At 41.5% G+C, this 24,935-nt stretch overlaps 2 protein-coding genes across 3 annotated transcripts in view; one reads left to right on the top strand and one right to left on the bottom strand.

The window, feature by feature from the left end:
• The first annotated feature begins 539 nt into the window (after positions 1-539).
• Positions 540-19,004, top strand: chst1 (carbohydrate (keratan sulfate Gal-6) sulfotransferase 1). Of its 2 annotated transcripts, XM_072718106.1 has the most exons (3): positions 562-596; positions 15,842-16,001; positions 17,291-19,004. In XM_072718106.1, the coding sequence occupies exon 3, from the start codon at positions 17,333-17,335 to the stop codon at positions 18,593-18,595; it is 1,263 nt and encodes a 420-aa protein (XP_072574207.1). In that variant the 5' UTR covers positions 562-596; positions 15,842-16,001; positions 17,291-17,332; the 3' UTR covers positions 18,596-19,004. The 2 variants fall into 2 exon arrangements, with proteins under 2 accessions (XP_072574206.1, XP_072574207.1); XM_072718105.1 differs by lacking the exon at positions 15,842-16,001 and having other exon boundaries at positions 540-596.
• Positions 19,005-22,385: 3,381 nt separating this feature from the next.
• LOC111841607 (transmembrane protein 263-A) overlaps positions 22,386-24,935 on the bottom strand; it is a 79,658-nt gene continuing 77,108 nt past the window's right edge. Inside the window, exon 3 of the mRNA XM_023807475.1 lies at positions 22,386-24,500. Within this exon, the coding sequence (XP_023663243.1) occupies positions 24,220-24,500 (281 nt within the window). The 3' untranslated portion in view covers positions 22,386-24,219. The remainder of the gene's footprint in view (positions 24,501-24,935) is intronic.

Here is a 24,935-nt window from a genome sequence, read left to right as displayed (position 1 = left end):
TTTCAGGTAGTCAATCAAGTGTAGTTTCGGTCTCGCTGAAGGTGTGAATTAGGGGCGGGGCTAACTGAGTTATATTGAAGGTGAGTCCAGCTCAGTACTCACTGTGCGTCAAGCTCTGATTTGGATTTCTTCTCTGCTAGTGAGGTAGGACTCTGTCTTTGTTTACTTTCTGTCTTGGACTCAGTTGAAACTGTTGTAGTGTCTGCTAGTTTCTGTTAATCAGTAGTTTCAGGTAGTCAATCAATTGTAGTTTTGGTCTCGCTGAAGGTGTAAATTAGGGGCGGGGCTAACTGAGTTATATTGAAGGTGAGTCCAGCTCAGTACTCACTGTGCGTCAAGCTCTGATTTGGATTTCTTCTCTGCTAGTGAGGTAGGACTCTGTCTTTGTTTACTTTCTGTCTTGGACTCAGTTGAAACTGTTGTAGTGTCTGCTAGTTTCTGTTAATCAGTAGTTTCAGGTAGTCAATCAATTGTAGTTTTGGTCTCGCTGAAGGTGTAAATTAGGGGCGGGGCTAACTGAGTTATATTGAAGGTGAGTTCAGCTCAGTACTCACTGTGCGTCAAGCTCTGATTTGGATTTCTTCTCTGCTAGTGAGGTAGGACTCTGTCTTTGTTTACTTTCTGTCTTGGACTCAGTTGAAACTGTTGTAGTGTCTGCTAGTTTCTGTTAATCAGTAGTTTCAGGTAGTCAATCAAGTGTAGTTTCGGTCTCGCTGAAGGTGTAAATTAGGGGTGGGGCTAACTGAGTTGTATTGAAGGTGAGTCCGCCACAGACACACCTGCCTGTGGCGGTTAGAGACAAACGCAGTTAATCTGTTACTACTCGTTCTATCCTTTTCTATTCTCAATTTTGCAAACTCACACCATCACTGCAGACATGTGCCTCAGACCTATCCCAGTCCACTTATCTTAGATCTAGAAGATCCCATCCAACATCCCGGCGCCGCACATCCAGTCATCTTATCTACCCTCCCCTGTCTTCCCAGTCCCAACGTCCGGTGTTGGGCGGCCTCTGGAATTGCCAGTCTGCTGTAAAGAAGGCTGATTTCATTTCCGCCTTTGCTTCCCACCATTCTTTTGACTTTCTGGCTCTAACTGAGACCTGGATATCCCCAGAGAACTCGACTACACCAGCTGCTCTCTCCTCTGCTTATGCTTTCTCTCACTCTCCACGCCAGACTGGCAGGGGTGGTGGCACAGGTCTGTTACTACCTCGGAACTGGTGCTTCACACCCCTCTCTCTCCCCCAGCTCAACATTTCATCCTTTGAATTCCATGGAGTTGCAGTTTCCTCTCCATTCAATATTCTTATCATTGTTGTCTACTGCCCTCCTGGCCCCCTAGGCCACTTTCTAGAGGAGCTGGATACTCTCCTCAGTCTCTTCCCCACTGACAACTCCTCTCTCATTCTCCTTGGTGACTTCAATCTCCCCCATGACAAGCTCCTTTCTTCTGGTCTCCTCCCTTTTCTCTATTCCTTTTCTCTGACATCCAACAACTGCTCTCCAACACACAAAGGAGGTAATGTTCTCGACCTGGTTTTCAGCCATCCCTCTCCAGCCACCGACATCACCACTACCCCTCTTCACATTTCTGATCACCACTTAGTATCCTTTACCATCACCCTTCCTGTCGTACCCAATCCTGGCTTTCAACATTTCTCGCCCACTAGACCAAACCTCCACTGTCTCCCCTTCATCTGTTGCTTCCTGCACCCTGTCCTACCTTCCTGACCTTAACTCCTTTTCCTCCCTTGCACTGGAGCCTGCAACTGATACTCTCCTCACTTTCCTCATCCATTGATCACATTACGCAGCAACCGAAGAGAATTGCGGGTAGCAGAGAGGACATGGAAGAAATCTAAACTTGATGCAGATCTGTCTTCCTACCGTACTCTTCTATCCCAATTCTCTTCGGATGTGACTGCAGCTAAAACTGCCTTTTATAAGGAAAAACTTGAGCTATTCTCACATGATCCCCGTAAACTCTATAATATCTTTTCATCACTACTCAACCCTCCAACTCCTCCTGCTCCATCCTCCCTGACTGCTGAAGACTTTGCCACCTTCTTTGACGAAAGGATTGGCGAAATCTGCCAGACATTCTCTCCCTCCCCATCCACTACACTACACACCCAGGATTTCCCTTCCCCCTTACTGACCCAGTTTTCCAGTCTTACAGTTGATGAGATCATGAAAGTCATCTCATCTTCCAACCCTACCACCTGCCCACTGGATCCAATCCCTTCCACATTGCTCCAGACAATCTCTCTGGACCTTCTCCCCTTCATCACCACTATCATTAATGGCTCCATAACTTCCGGGCATGTACCAACAGCATTCAAAATAGCCAGGGTCATTCCCATCTTGAAAAAACCCACTCTAAATCCCTCGGACACTTGCAACTACCGACCAGTATCGCTTCTTTCCGTTCCTTTCAAAAATCCTCGAACGCAGTCTACAACCAGCTCTCTTTACCTCTCTCAGAACAACCTCCAGGATCCTAATCAGTCTGGCTTCAAAGCAGCTCACTCCAGACTGCCCTCTTAGCAGTAACTGAGAAGCTGCGTGCTGCTAGGTCAGCTAAACTGTCATCTGTCCTCATCCTTCTCGACCTATCAGCAGCATTTGACACTGTTAACCACAAGACTCTCCTGTCCATCCTTAGGAGTCTTGGCATTGGTGGTTTGGCTTGGCAATGGCTTGCATCCTACCTCAAAGGCCAATCATACCGAGTGACATGGAAAGGACTCACATCTACCCCACGTAGTCTCTTCACTGGTGTCCCTCAGGGCTCGGTTCTTGGCCCACTCCTGTTCTCCCTCTATACCAAATCTCTTGGTGAGGTCATATCCTCTCATGGCTTCTCTTACCACTGCTATGCAGATGACACTCGACTCATCCTCTCCTTCCCTCCTTCAGACACTCATGTCTCCACTAAGATATCTGCATGTCTAGCAGATATCTCATCTTGGATGACCGCTCACCAACTGAAACTCAACCCTAGTAAAACGGAACTGCTATACATCCCCGCTGACTCATCCCCCCTCCTGGACCTTGCGATCTGCCTCGACAACTCCCTGATTCGTTCTACGGTTACTGCTCGCAACCTTGGGGTTACCATGGACAATCGTCTGTCCTTTTCCTCTCATATCGCCAACGTTTCCCGCTCTTGTCGGTTTCTCCTGTTTAATATCAGAAGGATACGTCCATTTCTTTCCAGACAGGCTACCCCGATACTCGTTCAGTCCCTCGTCATCTCCCGCCTTGACTACTGCAACTCCGCTCCTAGCGGGTTTACCACTGAGCGTCATTCGTCCCCTCCAACTGATTCAGAATGCAGCTGCTCGACTTGTTTTCAACCTTCCCAAGTTCTCCCACACCACTCCTTTGCTGCGCTCCCTACACTGGCTTCCTGTGGCTGCCTGCATCAGATTCAAAACACTGATGCTCGCATACAAAGCCAAAAATGATCTGGCTCCATCCTACCTAAAAGACCTCATCACACCCCGCACTGCACCACGATCTCTCCGATCTTCCAGCACTGCTCGACTGGTCCCACCACCCCTCAAGGCACAAGGAAGACACACCAAGTTTGTGGAATGAACTCCCCCTAGATGTCCGAACAGCTGAGTCACTGAATGTCTTCAAAAGATGACTTAAAACACACCTTTTCCAGGAATATCTGAATTAGCACTTCTGGCATTATACTTTCTGGCATTCCTTTAAAAAAAAAAAAAAAAAAAAAAAACACTTTTCCAACAGAGTATTAGATCGATGGTATTCATAGCCTTGGTTTTATTGCGCTAGTATCGGGAAATTCATTGTAGAGTCTTAAAGCACTTATGTAAGTTACTCTAGCTAAGGGCGTCTGCCAAATGCTGTAAGTGTACTGGGTAGAGTATACGTGGGATTTAAGGCTTTCACAAAGGTTTTAAAAGTTTTGTCCTCCACAATGGGAAAAGGGCTGGAAATCAGTGGCAATCATTTTAGCCAACTGCTCATCAATACTGTGCTGTTTGGCTGTGGTCTTCTGTATAGTAAGCTATACCACAAGTGTGTCTGCTGGGGTGTGGCATGAGTAAATGGTGTAGTGTAGTTGTGTTCTGGGCATACAGCAACTCTGAATATAATGGACTTTGGGTATAACGGATTGTTTTGCCAGGTCCCTTGAAGTCTGTCATAACTGGATTTTACTGTATATGACATTTTGCAGAATATTTGCCCACCAATGAGGTGGTTATTTGTATTACTTTGGGTGTTTCAATTTCCACACTTAACTTTTTGCATTTTTACTTTTTTGATTGCATTCACAGATCTTTGTGGGGACCTGAAAAATGATATTCAAACAAAAAACACCAATCGGAAACACCTTGTAGTTGAAAATACCCATTTTTTTTTTTAAAGAGAGAAAAATAATACAGCTCATCGTCAACTTGTTCTGACTGACCGGTCATAAGTCGATTTGGTCACAAGTCGGCCCTTTATTTTATATGCAAAAATGATCATATGTATAGTATACTGTATGATAAAATGATATAATCTCGTATAAAGTCATTGTTTGGTGTTTTTTTACCAGTTTTACCACCATTTCCTTAGTCTATTATTGTTATAACCTTTATATCACTCCTTAAGTTACTAATAGTTTATGACTGTTACTTGGAGACTTGGACAGTAATTTTATTTTATTTTACGGCCTGCGGAGAATGGTCATAGGAATACACTGGTAAGATTGCACCGGGTTGCAGATGACTCGTTGTTGGCATGTGAGCAAATCACTTTGTGAGATTTAGTTTTCTTTTGGAACTGTGACTGGTGTGTGTGTGCCCTGTGATGGGTTGGCACTCCATCTTGGGTTGTTCCCTGCCTTGCACCCATACCCTCCGGGATAGGATACTGACCCCCCATGACCCTGAATAGGATAAGCAGTTTCAGACAATGGATGGATGGATGGATGGATGGATGGATGAATAACTGGTATTTCACCTTACTCATTGGGTTACATCTTAGAGAAAAAAAATGGTGCCCAACGTGGGGCCCAAGTGTGTCTAACCTGACGTAACACATAAACGTGTTTATTTCAGTCACACCATTTGTTTGAAAACAGTAGACAAAATGGAGTTTTGTGCAAAGTATGGTTTTAATCCAGAATGTAGAGTCATACTTAAGGGAGTTGGAGCAGAAGACATCCTAGAAGATGTGTGAGAAGTATTTGTTTTACTTGAGCAGGTTGTCAAAATCCAGCATTTGGGTGGCTTTTCTGATACCATTCTATGTCAGTTCATTGAGCCCATTACATCAATGCTTCTGGAAGGTGGACATTCTGCTGGCGATTCTTGTTACGAGGTCATTCAACTAGCCTTCTGCCCAGAAACAGCAAGTGCTAAGCTACCTAGTGATGAGAGTCCCTTTAGCATGAGCAATTGATGATATGCCTAGTAATTTCAAGGAGCAGATCAATGAGTTAGCTGTAGCATATAAAATTAGCCCTAGTACCTTGAGTCAGAAAGCAGTGAACTATATTTGTGGAAAAGGGGACAGAAATCCCAGCCCATTTTTCTAAATCACTACCTTTCCTTGACCCTGTGACAGGTGCTACGAGTGGTGTTACACAAACGGCAGGTCATACACAAGCGCTTAATCTTGACACATCGGTATTTATTCCCTTGCCAGAAAATGTTCAGCATGTTGCTGCGGAACATGTGAAACAGGATTCTCAACCTTAACAAGAAAGATGCCTACCCCCTACCTCATATAGAGGGGACATTTACTTTGTTGTCAGGTTCAACCATCCCATCAACCATCCCAAGATTGCCTTTACAACTCCTTTTGGAATATGGAAATTTAGGAGATTGCCTCAAGGCCTTACAAACTCACCTGCAACATTTCAATGAATCTCAGAAAAGGTGATGGAGGGAATGAACTTTCAAGAAGTCATTGCTTATTTGGATGACTTCATCATATTCTCAAACACACTGGAGGAGTATGAGGAATGGGCAATGAGTGTTGAAGCACATTGCATATTTTGAACTTATCACTTTCCAAGTGTTTGAGGAAGTGAAGGTTCTTTCATACTGTGAGGAACCTAGGCTATGTGATATCAGCCCAAGGAATTCAGCCAGATCCAGATAAAATTGTTGCTGTCATGCACTAACCACATCCTCAAACAGGTAAGGAGCTCAGGTCATTCCTTGGTATTATTGGCAGTTTGTTAGAGATTTTCCCAAGATTGTTAGGCCACAAAATGATTTGTTAAAGGGAGATTTTTTGCCCATACACAAAGGACCATAATATAGTCTATGAACAAAGTCACCCTTCTTGGGGAACAAATGGACTTGTCAGGCAGCTTTTGATTTAATCATGCAGAAGCTAACCTCAGCACCTTTTGCTTGCTTTGGCAGAGTGGAAACTCCCATATGTTCAGCTTATTGATGCCAGTGCAGCAGGGTAGATTACGTACCTACTACATTTGAAATGTCTTTGCACAGCATGCCCTTAATTAGTGAATTCAGTATAAAGAGGGCAGTTTTTCCGCACTTGAGGTGTGTGCTCGGTGGTGGGGTGACTGCTTCCACTGGCTACTTGTCTGGCAGGACGTTTTGGTGCCTGGAACCTGGCATTGTCATTTTGGATACCTGGAAGGGTGGTCACATACTCCACCTTGTTATTGGTGCCCCCCACTTGTTGTTGGGTAGTCAGCTATTGTCGAGGGATTTAGAAATCAAGATGGGCTGCTGCTGCTTTGCTTCTGCATGTTTCTTCTACATCCTTGTTCACTGCTGTTCTTGCTTCTGCACATTTTTACTTCCATGTTTTTCTCTTTAGTTTTGTTATTGTTTAATGGTATTGGTATAGCACCAATTTAACCATGTCCTGGATTTGTTAAACTGTATGTGAATTTGATTTATGTTGTACAGTAACTCATGAGTCCTGAGTAGTTAAGCCTTAGCGACTAAAGCCCCTTGCTCAATTTTATCTTCACTGTTAGTTGCCTTTTAGCTGGGCTGGAGTCTGAGGGGGGAAGGTTAGATGCCCCTGAACTGTAGCGCAGCGTCTTTAAGTGCCTGCTGAGTAACTGTTGTGTTTTTGGTGTGTGTGAGGAGCACATGTGTAGTCTCGTGGTGAGCGAACCTCCCGACTGCTGTGGTTTGCTGTGCTGTGCGTGCAGAGCCTGCATGTCACTCACTAGCAATGAACTCCACGTATCCAAAAACCCATAATTCGCAATAAATTATATGAGACAGATTTGTCTTGTAGGTTAGTCACGGGAAATGAGAACCGTGCGAGTTTTCTTTTTGTATCAAGCAGCAAAAAAGTTGCAGCATGACGCGTTTGATTTAAATTGCCTTGCTTGATTATTGCACACGCATACATCGTGATGACGATTCTGAAATCATATATCGTGCAGACCTACTTGGGCAGGTTGGCGACCGTCTTTTCTTGCACTGTGTATTTATTCCCCAGCCTGCCCTCTACATGGGTGCTGCAGACCTCTTTGTCCATTTGCACCTATTAATCTTAATTCAATCAATTATGTTCTTCATTAAAAGTCAGTGGCCCACTGCCAGGAAACCACAATCCAATTTTCCCTTTGAAATGAGGAAGTGATATTTACTGAAGAGCTCCTCCCTATCAGTGCTCACATGGACTGATTACTGCTACAATTATTGCAGCTGTTGCTAATATTTCAGTCCTTTATTTTCATAAACAGTTCTCACTGTAAAAAAAAAACAAAAAACACAGGATTGGCCTGTTTACTCATGCAGTATCCTGTGGAGAAATAGGGGCTCCACCATTTCTGAGCACAGTGTCAAAGCAATATGTTTAAGGTAATTCTGGATTTGGCAAGAGGTCTCTTCACACCCCACCAGGGCCCTCTATAATGAGCCACGCTTTAATAAAAGTAACAACTGGGCACGAATAATTGAGATGTTTAAAAATCATTTAATGGCACATGCTAAGCTCTCCTTTCTCCCTTTTTCCTTAATCCTAGTAGCAATAAACATTATAGCCAGCTTGCTCCCTGTTTTAGATGATAGTTTTCCATGTGGAGCCTCGGTCACCAGGGACCCAAAGTGGATCCCTCAGGATGGAGAGATGATGAAGAATGGGAGAGATTTGCTAATGGAGCTAGAACTGGTCCAACATGCCTTGATAGGAAAATATGGGATTCCAGAGAACACCTGAGATAACAGACTCTAATACTGGCAGCAAAATACTTTGGCAGACCTGGCATGCATTTACAAAGGGAGCAGAGGGGAAAACAAGTATTAGAGTCTGGGTAGGTGAATTAACCAGTGGGTTATCCAGCAGAACATCTAACTTACCTGATACCTGTTAACACACACTGTGGAGATTTGGCTGCAGCTGTGTTGGAAGAGCTATGTTCACATCCATTTATAATTTCTTTTATTGTAATGCCCCTCTACTGAGACTCCAGTATTAGATTATTCATAAATTCTCTGTAATTAATTTGTACAGTACAGTGTAACTCTGGCCTTCCGTATTTACCCATGGTGCCCTGTTATGGTGCGTCTCTAATACTGGGCTAGAACCATCTGCGTCAAAGCAGAGTGGTGCTGGTCATTGGATTGCTTAGAGCCTTATCTATTCAGTGCAATGTCACTATTAAAAAGGATGCAGATTCTCCTTTGGATTTGCAGGTATGGCAAGGAGAGACATTGCAACCTTTTGTAAAACTCGTTTTTTAATGTTCAATATAGTTTATTGTGAACGAAGCAATGTTCCGAGCTCCTTCTAAGATGTAGGAGAGATAGTAAAAAAAGATCCAAAACAGCTTTCCCAAACATTTATTTATTTAAATATATTGATTTACTGGATGATATTCATGCTGATTCATCAAAAATAAGCACTCTTTATCATTTAAGTTTATGAATATGTTGTCTGGTTTTAGTTTTAGCTTGTGCTACTATTGAAAAAGGTTTGTACTTCATTATTTTTCCACCCTTTAATTCAAACTCTCCTGAATAACTTAACATATTTATTCTGATATGCCTCAAAGCTTGGTTAATTGTGAATTCTTGTACATCTGGCATTCGAAAGCATCATGCAAACCTGTTTCTGGGCCACTAACAAATTCTCAGAGCGAATGTTTAATTGGCAGCAGATATAAGAGGAGACAGAGTAGGTCAAAAACTATACTGTACCTTTCTCACATCAGTCAGGTTTTGAATTGCAAACAATCAATGTCAATGTGAGACTCCAGTGTGAAATGAATGATGCAGACACATTTCATATAGAACTCATCTGCAGCATTCACACCGGCTATTGGGTATGGAAATAGTTAACTGGGTGAATTGGTAGTTTGTGTCACTTGTCATCTCAACCAACCACAAAGTTCGTGACAATAAGGTTGATGGATGTACTGTGTCGTGCTAGCTTTAGGTATTCTCAACTCAGATACAGTAGATGATTAGCACTGCCCTTTCGCTTAACATAGTGAATTCTGGTGGGCAAAGACCTACCTAGAATTTCAAGTAGATGTGGAGAGAATTTGTTTTTAAAGAAAACTGCTGTTATATGGTGTCTCAGTCAATTTTCTTCATCTGTATTTTGTGGTCTTTCCAGGTGCCTTGTTCATTTGAACTTTCCTCGGGAGCTTGCCTGTATAAACACAATGGTCAAAGTTACACTGGCAGCTGATTGTCAGGGTATGACAATGACCACAAAGAGTGAAATACGGTACTATTAACACAAACAGGGGCTATTTACAATTTTCCCAGCATTCCCTGTGAGCTGTTACTGGGATGTGTCATATGCGGAGCCATCTCTCTGGTGCTACATTAAGGAAAATACTGTAACCAAAGTTAGCAACAGTCTCCCAGAGGCAGGTGCATAGGCAACGGGGGCCTGTTTTGTGTTGAAGACATGCCGGAAGGTGGTGACAGAGCTCGAGAAATTATTCAGCTGTCTAGAGGACTAGGTCAAAGGTATGGTCCTATTTCGGCTTTTATGAGACTGCAGAAGGAAAAATTATTGCAGTGGCCACCCTGTCTACAGAACATGCAGAAAGAAAATATCTGCAAAGGGGGGACAAAACGTCTAGTGTTGCAAGTCATTTTCGAGGGCCACCAAAACCATTGTTCGAGCAGAGCACAGCTACACTGAACCCCTGGATGGCAGGCCAGGAGGGAAGAGTGACCCCACTGGAAAACCTAAGAGCATAAAAACTGTGGAATGAACAGTTGATTTGGTGGGTATCCATCGGGTGGTTTGATAAAGCATTGGTCTGCCTGAACTGCTTCCTCGATGCCCCACGAGACTGCTCCAATGAAGCGTTTAGCCAGGAGAACAGGGTTGGAGTCTTCCATATCCTTCTCCTCTCTGAACTGTGAACGTGCACCTGGCATGCAGTTCTAACAGCCCCATATTCAATTAGGGCAGCCAGAGGCTGCCGGGAGGATCCCCATGCCAGTACTAAGGGAAGAAGGATCCTCTGCACAGAAGAGGGGTTTGCTGGAACCACACCCATCAGTACCCCCTTCCATACTGGTGGGTGTGCCCTTTTACTGGACACTGATCAATGAAGTACTCTGCTCGTCTGCAATACAGACGGGCCCTAGAGTTGAGACACTGCTATCCCTTGGCCGGAGAGAGTTGAATCTGTTTGACTTGCAAAGGTTGAGGGCCGTCATCTGAAGAGTTGACTGTGCCCTGAACCAGGGAACGAGAGTTTCTCCCTCCTGCATCACTCTGAGTCCTTGCAGGGACTCAGGAAGTTCATGAGCCATTAATTTATCCTTGATGTCCTCCACTAATCCATTGTAAAATGCGTTGTAGCTACAGGATAGGGAGAGTATCTGAAACTGTATAATATAATGAAACACCGACCGGTTTGCTTGGTGAAGCTGCAATACTGTAGTTTGCACACAGCTTCCCTGTTGTTCTTCAAGCGATCAAAAACTTAATTTCCTCATAAAACAACCTATGAGTATTACAAAATGATGTCCCAGGCAGTAGTCACCCATGCCCTAGCCGAGCCAGTCAAACCCGTAATGATATAAGCAACCTTAGAGCGTTCAGTAGGAAAGGCACACAGCTGTAACTCGAAGGCAAGAGAGCACTGAGATAAATAGGCTTGGCAAGATCCTGGTTCTCTGTTGTACAGCCCGTGGGGTAGAATCCGTGGTTCACTGACCAGTGGAGTTGGTGGAGCGGCGGCATGATATTGGTGGATGCTCTGTACCTGCGAAGCCAGTGCTGTTAGACCCAAATGGAGATATTCCAGGGACTCCCCCACAGATATCTGACTGCTGATGTCTCAGTAATGTGCCTTTTCGTACACTGAGTTGGTTCAATGAGGCACAAGACAGATTGTATTCAAAAACAGTCCAGATCAAAACCAGAGAGAGTCAGAATGGGATCCAAAATGCAAGACAGAGTTGAAGTTGTGAGGCAGGCGAAGGTCAGGTGAGGTGCAGGAATGATCTCGGGGCAAAACAGGTATCGGTAGTCAAGGGACGGGCGATGGTCAGGCAAGGAGTGTAGGCTGGCTGGAAGGGCTGGACAGGTCTCGGGCTCTAAAGGCAGAAATGGGTCAGGAGATCAGTAGGCAGGCAGACGGATACAGGAACACTCGAATTCTCAGGAAAACCAGGAAGATTTCGCATTTGCCAATGTGTAACCAAGTCAATTAGACAATACAAATAAACAGCTGGGAGAAACACTGGCTAGAAGTACTGTAGATAGGGTAAAATCAGCCAATCCTGACAGACTGAGATTCCCCCAGAGGTGTGGGCATAGTAACTGGGACTACCCATGTGACATCATTGGGGATCCCTTGGGCTGCTCTGTGACAAAGCGAGAACTACCTGTATTTGTTGCACTGTGTTTACAAAATATAAATCTCATTAATATGGGGCCTGTATCAGAAAGCAGGATTCCTTGCTTAGCCAGATAACTTGTCAGAATTAAGGTCCCCCAGTTTAAATGATACGCAACACTGAATCAGATGACTGGACAGTGGATAAAGGCCACTATGGTGAATTTAACAAGAAGTTAAACTCCAACAGGTCAAAGAGTGAGAGGGGTCAGGGTAAAAGGTAGTCTCTGAAGAAATGCATCAAACTAGGATACAAACAAGGAAACCTAACACAACGGGTGCAAACAAACAGAAGTGTTGAAAAGGTGAAGAATATGACTAAAAATAGCAAGGGCATGTCCACTGGTCTTATTATACTGAAATGCAATTCAAGTAAAAAAACAAACACAAAAAAAAAAATTATAGATGGACATGTGTATGTTAGTAAAAAAAAGAATTTAATGATTAATGGGTGCGTTCTTGTGTGCAATACAGAAAATTAGAAAAATTATTGAATAGTTTAATTGTCTAGTATACTTTAATCTTTTGGTATTTCTATTAATAAAACTACATTTCAGAAAGCAAAAAGGGACATATTTGTCAAAAATGTATTAAAACCCGGGGTGTTCCTTCTTTTTTAATTATAATATTTATAAAGTAGATGAAGAGATATATTGATATATTTTTCAAAGCTATTACAATGAAAGATTCCATAAAAACCACCTAAAAAGCAACTAAAAACCAAAAAAAAAAAAACCTCAATTCACAGACTTCCCTCCCCCGCGTCTCCTGCACTAGAACCCGTCATTCATTCTGCACTTGACCCCCCCCCCCCCATGCCCACTAACAATCCCTCCCTTTTACATATTTACTCAGTTCCCATCTACCTGATTGAATGCAATTTTGCACAGAACCTTCTAAACACTGTAATCAGTGTTGCACTTTACGTCACTGAGTCTTTGTTCAACTGTCCTGTGTGCCTTAATTGCCCCTTGGAGACAAATAAAGTTTTTTGAATTGAATTGAATTCACTTTGAATTGAACTGAATAGGATGCACAGTGCTGCCCACATGATACCAATACGGAAGATGACGCATGTCCATTCCCTTCATTTTTTAAAATATTTCTACCAGGAGTGAATGATAGGCATGGACATTTAAGAAGGCAGAAAGTTGTTTCTATTGCATAGTTTCAATGACAGTCTTTCAATATAAATACCTAACATTACAATCCACTGTATATGAAGCCTATATTAATAGTACCAATTTAAATTTGAATACAGATAATATTGTTTCAGACTGAGATAAAAATGATTCTCTGAATGCAAACAGTTAACAGCAAACATGTTTTAAAAGTCAAATGTTCCTGGTATTAAAAAAACCTGCATAGAGCACATTAAAAACAAACAAACAAACACGAGGGGATATACACAATACAAATAGACGGTGGACAAAACAATGCAAACACTGATACATAAATCTCAAGAAGCTAATCAGAGGTAGGGCCACTGTTAGTCTTGAGTATAGCATCTATCATTCTTGGAATGTTGTCATACATGAGCCATGAGCTGTGTGTTGTGGATTATTGAGCCGTTCTTCAAGAAGGAAGGCCTCTCTACCGTCAAGGAATATATGAGATGTAAATGTTGTAAACCTGCTTCACACTCTACGCTGCAAAACTTCATATGAAGGTTCTATAATGTTTATTTCTGCTGAAAGGAGAGGCCATGGATGGCAGTTATCGTCATCCTGGAGTAAACATTATCTCGGAATATGGGAGCACTATATGAGAATCGGGTAGTTGCCTTAGGGTGCATCTCATCCAGCAAAATTGCTTCATAGTCCTTGGCTGTTATATGCTCAAGCAAAGCAGTCATGAAAGCTGGTTTTTCCAGTTTTTCAGATCCATCACTATGTTTAACACTTGGCAACAGACATTTCTCTAAATGTAAGCCTGTACTGATCTAAGGAAAGTAAAAAAGTAAAAGACTATATAACTTTTGCTACTTAGCAAGCATCCAATATTCCAGATAATAAGTCTTCATCTCTTGGATGCAAACAATTACGGAACAGCAACCATGAAAAAAAATACTCCAGGTATGCAAAGCTCAGAATGTACCATGTTCAGCAAATACTGCATTAAGTGCCTGTCTGTCTCTATCAAAATGTGATTGCTGTTCCTCCTTGTAGATCCTTGGTGTTCGTTTTTTTCATTTTTGGCAAACGCTGTGTTCATTTGTGTTCATTTTCAACACTACTCTCCCTGCCACATGAAATCATTTTCCTAGTTTTTATTCTCCAGGCACCTGCAATTCAGGCTCAGGCTCAACTATTTAAGCTCACTGGAATTCCCTGCTACTTCATTTTGCTTTAGAAATTCACAATTCAGCGTACTGATTGTCAGACCACTTTTATAGCCAACACATACTGCTAACTGACATCCAACTTAATACAATTCAGCCGTGTATCTGCTATTATTATTGCGATTCAGTTACTTCAAAATAAACTGGTAACCATTTCTTTCACTAAAAATAAGAACTTCCATTTGCCAATCAATAGAAAAATGAATTGAATGATGCAGCAATTATGATATGATTTATTATTTAAGCTAACAGCAAAAACATCATTGACTAAAAAACATCAATTTCTCAGTGTTCTAAAAAGCTTTCCCAGTGGCTAGTTATTCATTTTAATTATGCTTTTGGCATTAATACTAAAAAGAAAAATGCAAAACATGCAAAAAATAGTAATAAATGATACTTAAATTATTTTATTTTCCACACTTTGTAGATATATATTGCTGTATGAAACATTTACATTTTGTTTTTTAATTTCAAGCTCATCTGGATGACTGCAATGTAATGTAATAGATCATAAATATAAATAGATTCTTTATTCTCTCAGGAGTGATTCTCAAAATAATAATGTTTTCAATAACCTACAGGGACACCACTAAGTTGTCTGATCTGAACATTTCCCGTTTTCTACAGTATGTATATCTCCTCATTATAAAATTTAAATCCCTTAACTATCAAAGTTTGTTTCACAACATCCTGCAAAAGCTCAACATCATTCTGCCTGAACTGGTGCTATTGGCTATTTAGTAGCATATGTCTTATCGCTGTTGCAATGTCCTGAAATTATGTATCAATATACATTTTTGCGATTATCGGGATATGAGACTTTCTAGACATAGAAAACCGGAGATGTTCAGAACAGACAACTTGCCATGTGGTGTTTCTGGAAACCTAAACCGATTTTAATGACATCGATGTCTGTTCTTTCTAAAATCATTCCTTTAAAAACATTTTAGCTTAAATCAAAAGTAATGTCATAAGAATTACAGTAATTGCCAGAACCTATACTTGACTTAATTTCAATGCTCAACATCTCAAACAGAATCGGTATATGTTTTTTTTTCTTTTGTGGTGATCGGTTAACAGTGTTATATAGAGCTATAAGGAAAGTATGCATAAATGAGTACATTACAAATTATGAGAATGATACATTTGGTTCGCTTTTCCGTGCCGCTACTATAAGATTTTCAGTCGTTTCTTCGCGGCCAGTATAAAAATGCATGATGCAAAAATGATGCATTCGGGTTGCAATTTATTTTTGGTACATTTCGCCAAAGGATGCTACATCACGACGCATAGGCGCACGCCGCTCTGACGGAAGCGAATGAAAGAGAGGAGCTAGGGAGAGATTTTCAAAGAGAGAGAGAGAGAGAGAGAAACGGAGAGAGAAGCGGAGAGAGACAGAGAGAGATGTGGAGGTTGGGGGTGGTCCAGGCTGAGCAAACTGGCTGCTCAACATATACCTCACACTCTACCACCTACGCACATTATTTATGAAAATCTGCTTGGTGGACGTAGATGCTACGATCGGTGGTCTCCTTTTCAGTTTCTCCAGAGTTACCTATATTTTGACAAGTAGCTTCTACAAACATGATCGCCTTTGAGTAGTAACAGCGCGCTCTGCTCTGTGGAGATATTTTTTCTTTTTCTCTCTTCGCTATTCAGATGGCAGAGGAGGGAATTCAGGGCAGATGCCTCCCATGGATTTTCCTTTTAGAGGAAATGGGACCTAACCTTTGTGACTGGAACTACTGTACTGAACCGCGCATTTGCAGTCCCTCTATGTGGTCCTCGCCTGTGATTCTGTAATACATTCGTCAATAAGGCAAGTATATTCAGTTACTGAGGTTTGCGGATTAAATGAGCAAAACACGTTTTACTGCGGATAGAGATGCGCTTATCGGCCGTGAAAATAGAGGCAGACGCTGTTATTCATTTACCGCATTATTTTGCAGCCCGATCTCGTTTTAAATTAAATGGGTTCGTATTGCGCTGCAGTAAATCAGTTCTTCCCGGCCTGAGCCATTAATCTGTGTACGGAACGTGCGTCTGTCTCGTGTCAGGCGACGGGTGCGCGCGCGACGTGATACCCGCACTTTTCCTACAGGTGCGTGAACTTGCCGCAAGTTCTTAGCGGGTATTTCTAAGTTACAGCCGGCATTATATACTCTCCACCTTCCTAGGGTCGTTGGAATCTGACAAAAAGTAACTTTGTCAACACAGAAACGCTCGCGCAAACCATCTGAAAGCAAATCGTCTTTCTGACTTGTCTTGCATATAATCTGCATTTAACTGTCCATATGAGCGGATGTTAAGCCTATATGAAAATATATTACCTCGCATGCTCACCCATCATAAGGTGACTTTCATTAAATATTGAAAAGCAACATCATAAAATCTACGCGCATCCCCAAACGCGATGCTGCAGCCGTGTGCGGGATGTTGTTCAGATAGTAGGAATGCCTGGATGTTAGATATGCCGGTCAATTTTTTATTTCCCCTTAAAACAATATATAAATAATCGTCGGACACTTCCTTAATAACGCAAATGGCGGTGGTGTATGCTCCGTGCCCTTCTGATGCAATATTTCCCATTTGCTTAAATCATAATGTAACAAAATATTAAACATTGTATAGGTGATGTTGATAATAAATTATGCTTCTCTCATTACGTAATGGAAGGAATAAAGTTGTATTATACTTTACAGTATTTTACTATGAATCCTTCAGAGAGACAGTTTGTAAAAAAAAAAAAACAAAATGCAGACAAGGTGATTTTGTTTTATTACTTATATATTTCAAATTGCTCAGATGCGGTAAAATATAGCTTTGTCTTAAATAGGTCATGTTTCTGTTGCATTTCATATTTGTGAACTACTGTGAAGTTTATACAATAATTTTTGCAAAGTTAAATTGATATTTACTGTCCTTCCTTGCTCCCGGAATAGGCCGTGATTTTAATCTTGAAGCCCCATGTTTAACTTGACTGCAAGTTAACAGACTGCAAGTTTGTTTGCCATCTCCTGCCTCTGTTTACTGTAAAATATGAATGGCTGTTCTGTGCCTAGTTTACTTTGTAGCACAGTAATCACATTTTTCCTCTTTGCATCACAGACAGGATCAAAACAGACTGCAGTGTCTAAATGAAGTTCAGCCATGCAATGTTCCTGGAAGGCTGTGATTCTGCTAGCCTTGGCATCCATAGCTATCCAGTACACAGCAATCAGAACTTTCACAGCTAAGCCCTTTCACATCTGCCCAGTGCCAAACCCTCTGAACTGTGGCCTGGGCCAGGAGACGGAGGCCTTTGAGCGTATCTGTGATGAGTATCCCTACTTCACTTATAATGTCTCCAGAAAGACCCACATCCTCATCTTGGCCACCACCAGAAGTGGCTCCTCATTTGTGGGCCAGCTCTTTAACCAACACTCAGATGTGTTCTACCTTTTTGAGCCTTTATATCACGTACAGACAACTCTTATTCCCCGCCTCTCACACAGTAAAAGCACAGCTGACCGGAGGGTAATGTTGGGGGCCAGCAGGGACCTATTGCGAAGCCTATATGGATGTGACCTCTACTTCCTGGAAAGCTACATCAAGCCTCCACCGGTAAACCACACCACAGATAAACTCTTTCGCCGGGGTGCCAGTAAAGCTCTCTGCTCCCCGCCAGTATGCGATGTCTTTGGTCCGAGCGAGGTCAACATTGAAGAAGGTGACTGCGTCAAAAAATGCAGCACACTCAACATGACCCTAGCTACTGACTCGTGCAAAGAGCGACGACATGTTGCCATCAAGATTGTGCGGGTGCCAGAGATCGGAGACTTGAAGGCCCTAGTGGAAGATCCACGACTCAACCTGAAGATCATCCAGCTGGTGAGGGACCCACGGGGTATCTTGTCGTCCAGGATTGAAACTTTCCGGGACACCTACCGACTATGGCGGATCTGGAGGGCAACAGGTAGGAAACCGTATAACTTGGATCTGACCCAGCTGACTGTGGTTTGTGAGGATTTCCTCAATTCAGTTTCCACAGGCCTGAGCAGGCCGCACTGGCTCAAAGGGAAATATATGCTGGTGAGGTACGAGGACTTAGCTAGGAACCCGCTGGAAAAGACCAAGGAGATTTACCAATTCTTGGGCATGACTATGGACAAAAATGTGATCAAATGGATACAGATCAACACTCGAGGCAGCAATGAATTATCTGCAAAGCATAAGTATGGTACAGTGAGGGACTCGGCGGCCAATGCTGAAAGCTGGAGGCTAAAACTGTCATACGACATGGTTGAGTACACACAGACTGTGTGTCCACAAGTTCTACATCGGCTGGGTTACAAGACCGTCAATTCCTCTGAGGAACTCAAAAATATGTCTCTCACACTTGTGCAAGACAGAACTTTTGTACCATTTTTGTAACAAACGTAGTTGTGGACAACTATTTTTGATATATTTATAAATGTTGCCTTAATTCTTTCAGATTTGCACTATAGAAAACCATGAAGGAATCTCGGTGATACCCCGACTTAAGAACAGCACAACAAATTTAAACGTATAATGCTGTTTACAGATTTCAATCATTGTTTAGTGATTTCTAAGAGACCATTATGTTTACTTCAGTGATATGAACCAATCTAAAGCACCGTCCCTCTTAAAAATTAGTGTATGCTGGCTGTTGCATTGACAAAAGTGAATGTTGCCATTTCTCCATATGAAATAATTGGATCTACAGTACAATATTGTTAGGAAATGTACTTATTACCTGTGACTGAACTTCTGAAATGTACGACAACAACTGTGCAATAAAAATGTGAATGTTACAGTCTAACATTAATAGCCAGTTATTTTGGGGGGAGGGGGCGATACTTGAAGTTTGAAGATGACAAAGAGAAAACGTGATGTTTGCTTTTTTAAAGCCTGTGATTTTTGGAAGATGTTACATTTCCTACAGATAATATAAAAGCATCAGTACATTAAGGAAATAAATATGTTCATCTTTTATTGCAATAGCCTTTTTTTGTCCATTAGATGTTTAATTGTCTCACTGTACACAGGAACTGAATGTTTGCACTGGTGGTTCAGATTTATAATTTTCAATTGTCCCATACAGTGTAACTCATCAAGCAGAACATTGTGCTACTAATGCAAAGGCTGTAGCTTCAAATCTTTGGGAGCATGCATAAACTGTAACCTTTCCCTCTACCGTTAAGTTGATCTGGATAAAAATGTCAGATAAAATGTACCACTAACGTCATTTTTCCATGAATTCCTCTACTAACCTGATGCCTCTTAATGTTCTTTGAATGCTCTTATGTTGGGCTCACTGGCCCTCAAATAGTCTGAATTGGTTCTTATTTCGTTAATAGTTTTTGTGTAGCTATTGTGTAGCTCCTGTTCCAGTACTGCTCACACCTGGTCATTGACTGGAAGCTCAGCCTAGCTGCATTTACACCTAGTTCACTCCTTGGCAGCATGAATGTTTGCAATATGATCTTTGCCTCACTTGTATGTAATTTGGACAAAGGCGTCTGCTAAGTATGTTAAATGTAAATGTTACTGCAACATGTTTGTATGTATACACTGCATTTTTTGTATGTTTAATATTTAGCACAGAGCCGAATGTGACACGTCCTGTTTTCTCTTGGTACACAAGTAACACTGGAGAATGAGAGCTGTTGCATGGCAACCTGAATTTGACCCCTAAAATCTTTAGCCGATAAAAAATTATCCTTTTCACCTTTTCAAGTAATTATGATTGTGGGCATAGCACTTTCAGAATACTTAATTTCTCTTGTCCTTTTATGTAATTGCTCAGTTCTGAAAGTTCTGAAACATGAAAATATGAAAGCTCAAAGTGACTCTACAGTAACAAATTACATTGGTAGAAATAAGACCACTGTCCTGCTTTGTGTGCATTTACATTTTTTTCAGGCTTTTTCACTGTACTATAACCTCAGTTATTTTTAACCAAATGCATGCTAAGTTGCGTTTAATGGCCCGTGATGTCCACTATTCTGTGGGCAAGAAGTCTGGCACAAACAAAAAGTCCCTGTTCAAAGGTAGACCGTGTTTATCAGTATGTATCAGGTTGCCGTTGCCGTTCAGAAGCGGAGAACAGTGCTGCTTGTCATATGATTGTGTTTAAAGGAACAAGGTATAGGTGAGGTATGTGCTGTGCTTGTCGTTTTCAGTCACCCAGGCCTGTCTTCACTCTTAACGTACAGTAACTAAGTCAGGCGTGTGTAACTACACTTGCTAGTATTAAACACTAAGAAAGTGCCTATTGAGGGAGAACTGTAGCAAAGAAAGCTAATAAATCCCCTTTTATCAGGAAGTTTTACTTTGTATCATAAAGGTGGACAGTGACCCACAACCACTTTTCGTAAGTCCTGCATTCCCACTTGCTATTGAAGTGGTTCTTACACCTTTATCGCTTCTGTATTCTCTGCCCTTTTTGTCTCTATATGTTGTCGAGTGAAACTCAGTCCCCTACCCCCCTGCCCCTTACGTATCTGTGTAGAAAGCCTACCTGGGTGGTGGTAAAAATTGATTACTTTACTACACCACTGCCTCCCCAGTCTGGCATCTGAGCCTCGTGAATGGGTTTGTCTGACATTCCTTGAACTGGAACATTTGGGGAGTTTATTTAAGACTTCCGGGATGAATCGCTCTATAGACAACTCAAATGTTCCAAAAAAAAGTGACTGTCATTTCATACACACCTGGTACAAAGGTTGGATTCTGTCATTTGTAGTCCATCGCCTATGAAGTCGCTGACACTGCATTTCCTGTATTCTGAATGATAGATGTGACCCACCGCATTCCAGGGATTGTTCACTGAAAACACATTCACTCTTGTTTATCTCTTAAAGTCGTCTTTATGACTAAGCAGCAGAGTTATTGTATGAATGGAAAGGAACAGTCTTTGCTGATGATGACTTCATTTCAGCTGGAGCTGGCAGCAAACTTTGGTAATGCACTGTGCACTGAGGGTCTATTGATGTCCTGGTGGAAACTCATGGTTTTATTTATGCGAGCCTTGGTCTGGGAAACAGAAGTGGGAAAGTGCACCTTGTGTGACAGAAGGTAGCTGATGCATTTGGGCAGCATCCTCCTCTCTCTGACTATCCAATGTCTCTCATGATCATTCTTTTTCCATGGATAGCAACATTTTTTGTTCTTGGTCTTGCATGACTGGAGTGTGCCTGTCTCTGACAGCTTTGATGGACCAAATCTGATCCTAATTAAAGACTGTGATATGCAGCATGAAACACAACATTAACATTTATAAATCTACATTCATAATCTCTTTTTCCTGTCATGGAAAGAAATTGCAAAATCTGTGTCATCTATCGACACTTCTTAGTTTACAACTATCGTTTACACTGAGATTCTGTTTATGAAAGATCTTACACTTCCTCTTTAGATGGTGAGAGACAAACCCAAAAGGCAAACATGTCTATCAAATTTCACTTGTCACAAATTAATTCTAAAGCATATTGTTTATTATGGCAAGGTGTTTTACCTGTTCTCACGATACCTAGCTAGCCCAATGCATATTTCCTCGTACAGTTTCTGTTGATGGAACACTGTGCATCGGAGATTTATTGGCAGGCCATTTTTCACCTCTGCTTTTGTGAATACATAGCAGGAAGTGTATGTACAAGGAACTTCTCAAAGGTGCATGTCAAAGGCTTAATGCTTTATAATGCTCTGTACTTAATACGTAATGCTCTAAACTTAATGCTGCTGCACTGTTCGAGGTTCTGTGTGTCAATGGAAATACTGTGGAAGCCTCTTCAGCTTTGCTGCCAGTTCTTTATCACAAAGACCCCCAGGAAGGGGTGGAGAGATGGAGCAGGAAGGCATTGCCAGAGCTGGCAAGGGACAAAGGCCCAGAGAGCAGAGGTGCAATAAATCCAGCTGATGAGCAGACAGAAAGACAGCAGCCAGTGTGAGCTTGGTGGGGGAAGGGCTATATGTAAAGGGAAGACGCAAAAACATCTTTGAAGATGCAAAGAAACAAAATATAGTATGAAATATAGAGGGGCAGGAGTATGCAGAGTTATTCAGAAATGTTAAATATTAAGGAAGGTGGTTCTTTACATTTAGTACATTTCAATGCAAAGAAGAGTGTTGATGTGTTTACTGAGATGCTAATTTATTGAAAGGATGGATTGATTTGCATATAATGAAAATGAATAAAGAGTTTAACATTAAATACAGTTTATTTATCGAATACAGCATCAAGTTTGCAAAAATAGTTCTATAAAACAAAATCTAAATGTCTTCAGTTTGATTTACAGTACAGTACAGAATTTCCAATACATTACATACCTATCAGAATGTTTAAAAAAGACAAGAGAAATGCAGTAAATTAAATACATATCATTTCTGATAGAACTCTAATGTTACGCAAGCAACCTATTGCCTAAAATCATGCACAGTTTAGATAATTGTCATGCTAGCTAAAAGGTTCATTTTACAAAGAAAAACTCAGTGGCTTGTGAAAATTAACACGCGTAAAAATGAATAGAAATTGCTGTCCCTGTCTTCAAAAGTAAAGAGAAAAAGTCTGTTTATTAGCATAACAGTATATAGTGATAAGATGGAAAAGCGTATTTTCAGTAACGCCTAACATGACAGAAAAGCAACAGGAGGGAAGCACTGGACAATATGTTATGTCCATGCTTCTCTTAGAACTAGGGAAAAGCATAATGTTTCTACTCTCTCAACACGGACAAATTTATGTACAGTTTTTGGTTAATGACACCTTTGCGCAGGGTAAACATTGTCCAGTGTGCTTCCTACAAAAGGTCACATGCCAATTAATTTTAATGATAGTGACTAACATGGATTCCACAGTGGTTTTGCAAACAATCACAAAATAGCGGAAGAAAAGCAAACACTGTTAAATAAAGTAACGCCCCAAAATTCCAGCTCCAATTCCATGAACTCCCCTTCAGAGATATTAAAGTTTGCTGTGCTTGTACTTAATAACCAGTATGAGTGAAAATGAACTTTTGAAGTAGGATTGCTGCTGGATATCTGCACTAAGACGTATTTTAAATAACCCTGTCAGACTATGTCAAATTAGGCTTAAATGTGCCAGGGAACAAAAACCCAACAGTTTCAAAGACGTGTGAAATTTAATTGAGAGAAAGTAAATGAAAATAAACAGGGGAAAATTCTTATTTTTAACTTCAAAACCCTAAATGAGGAACATCTTGATACATGACACAATACACAACAGAAACCTGTCTTTAAAAGACAGGAATCTGCTGATCTACCTGATTCTGTTTGCTTACTGATGTTTGACTTGCTGTGCTTGGGCAAAACTTACTCATTACTATCAAATGCCGTCCATACTCCCTGGAGGGCTCACATCATTTCAAAACTGTCCACATACTGTAGAACAACCAATTAAACAGACAACACCAATGCCTTTATTCAGTATTGTTATTATTAATATTTACTATGAACCATGTTCTGATTTGGTCCTAGATTTGGTCATATTACCTGTTTTCCATTTTGAAGATGATTACCATTGTTTATATTCTTAGCAGCTTAGTTCAATTCACCACATGCTGTTGTATACATGCTAAAAATAGGCAATGCACTTCCACTCCAATATGACGCTACATTATATAAAGTAAGCAGGGCAGCACCCCACCTAAATAATTCGGGTTGGAGATGGAAAGGCTGGCTTGGAAATGTTTGTACTAGTCAATCAATTCCGATAAACGATGGGATGAATAGAGCATAAAGTGCTATCATGTCAGGCCTTTATCTTTTAATTTGGTCCAAGGCTGAATGCCAGTCTGCTGAAAATTACTTTGAGATGGAATTAATTGTTTCATTCTGCTTTCTATGGAAAGTGTCACTGAAGCACAGAGATGCCTCTTTCCTAGTCCTATGTCAGGAGAGTGAAAACTCTGCCCCCTTCCCCGATCTCCTCACTCCTTTCCCCCCAGAAAAAAAAGATTTTGCAGCAACCTTTACAAGTCCCCCAACCCCACCCCACCCCGGAGAGGGAGTGCATCCTAGTCAGATTTGTCCTTCTTCTTCGGTGTGACTTTACTGGCCACCGCAGAGCCCACCACCCCCACACCTCCTGTCACCACGGAGACGCTTCCTTTGACCAGGCCCACACCCGCGGCTGGTACGCTGCACACTGCGGTCTTGGTCAGCTCAAAGCTCTTGCTGCCCACCCAGGCCACACCTCCCAAAGTTGCTCCCACAGCACCCTTGGTCAAGTTGAACAGGCCGCCCGTCACCCGCCAAACCACACCCCCTTCCGCCTTTGGGGGGTCCTTCTCTAAGTCTGTGGGACATGGGAATAGAAAGACAGCAAAGATTTCACAAACTGGTGTGGGTAATGATTATTCTTTATTATTATTATCATTATTATTATTATTATTATTAACATCCAACACCAAACATACTGACAGCAAGTTATTGAAACATTTCAAGAAAGGTGTTTATAGAGCATTTATTCCAGAATTTAGTGAAATAGTACAGTGAATCCAGATATTCAAAAAAAAGAGAAAAAGACAATGGACCACTCTGGAATTTCCTTCAAACCAGGTGTGACAAGGCCAGTTTATTTTTGACATTTAAAGTTTCTCAGAGGCTTAAACTATTGAGTGAAATCGGAAGCCCAGATATTGTTTAAGCAACAATTGTACAGTTGTGTTTACCTTGAATATGGCACAGATTAAAGTGTTCTGTATGCCCAGCTATCTGATGAAAGGCAAAA

The sequence above is a fragment of the Paramormyrops kingsleyae genome, chromosome 11, assembly GCF_048594095.1.
Source record: "Paramormyrops kingsleyae isolate MSU_618 chromosome 11, PKINGS_0.4, whole genome shotgun sequence".
NCBI classification, from domain to species: domain Eukaryota; kingdom Metazoa; phylum Chordata; class Actinopteri; order Osteoglossiformes; family Mormyridae; genus Paramormyrops; species Paramormyrops kingsleyae.
This window is presented reverse-complemented; position numbering and strand designations above follow the sequence as displayed.

Coding starts and splice junctions, on each gene's coding strand:
- chst1 (XM_072718105.1), top strand. CDS start 17,333: ATGCAATGTTCCTGGAAGGCTGTGATTCTGCTAGCCTTGGCATCCATA.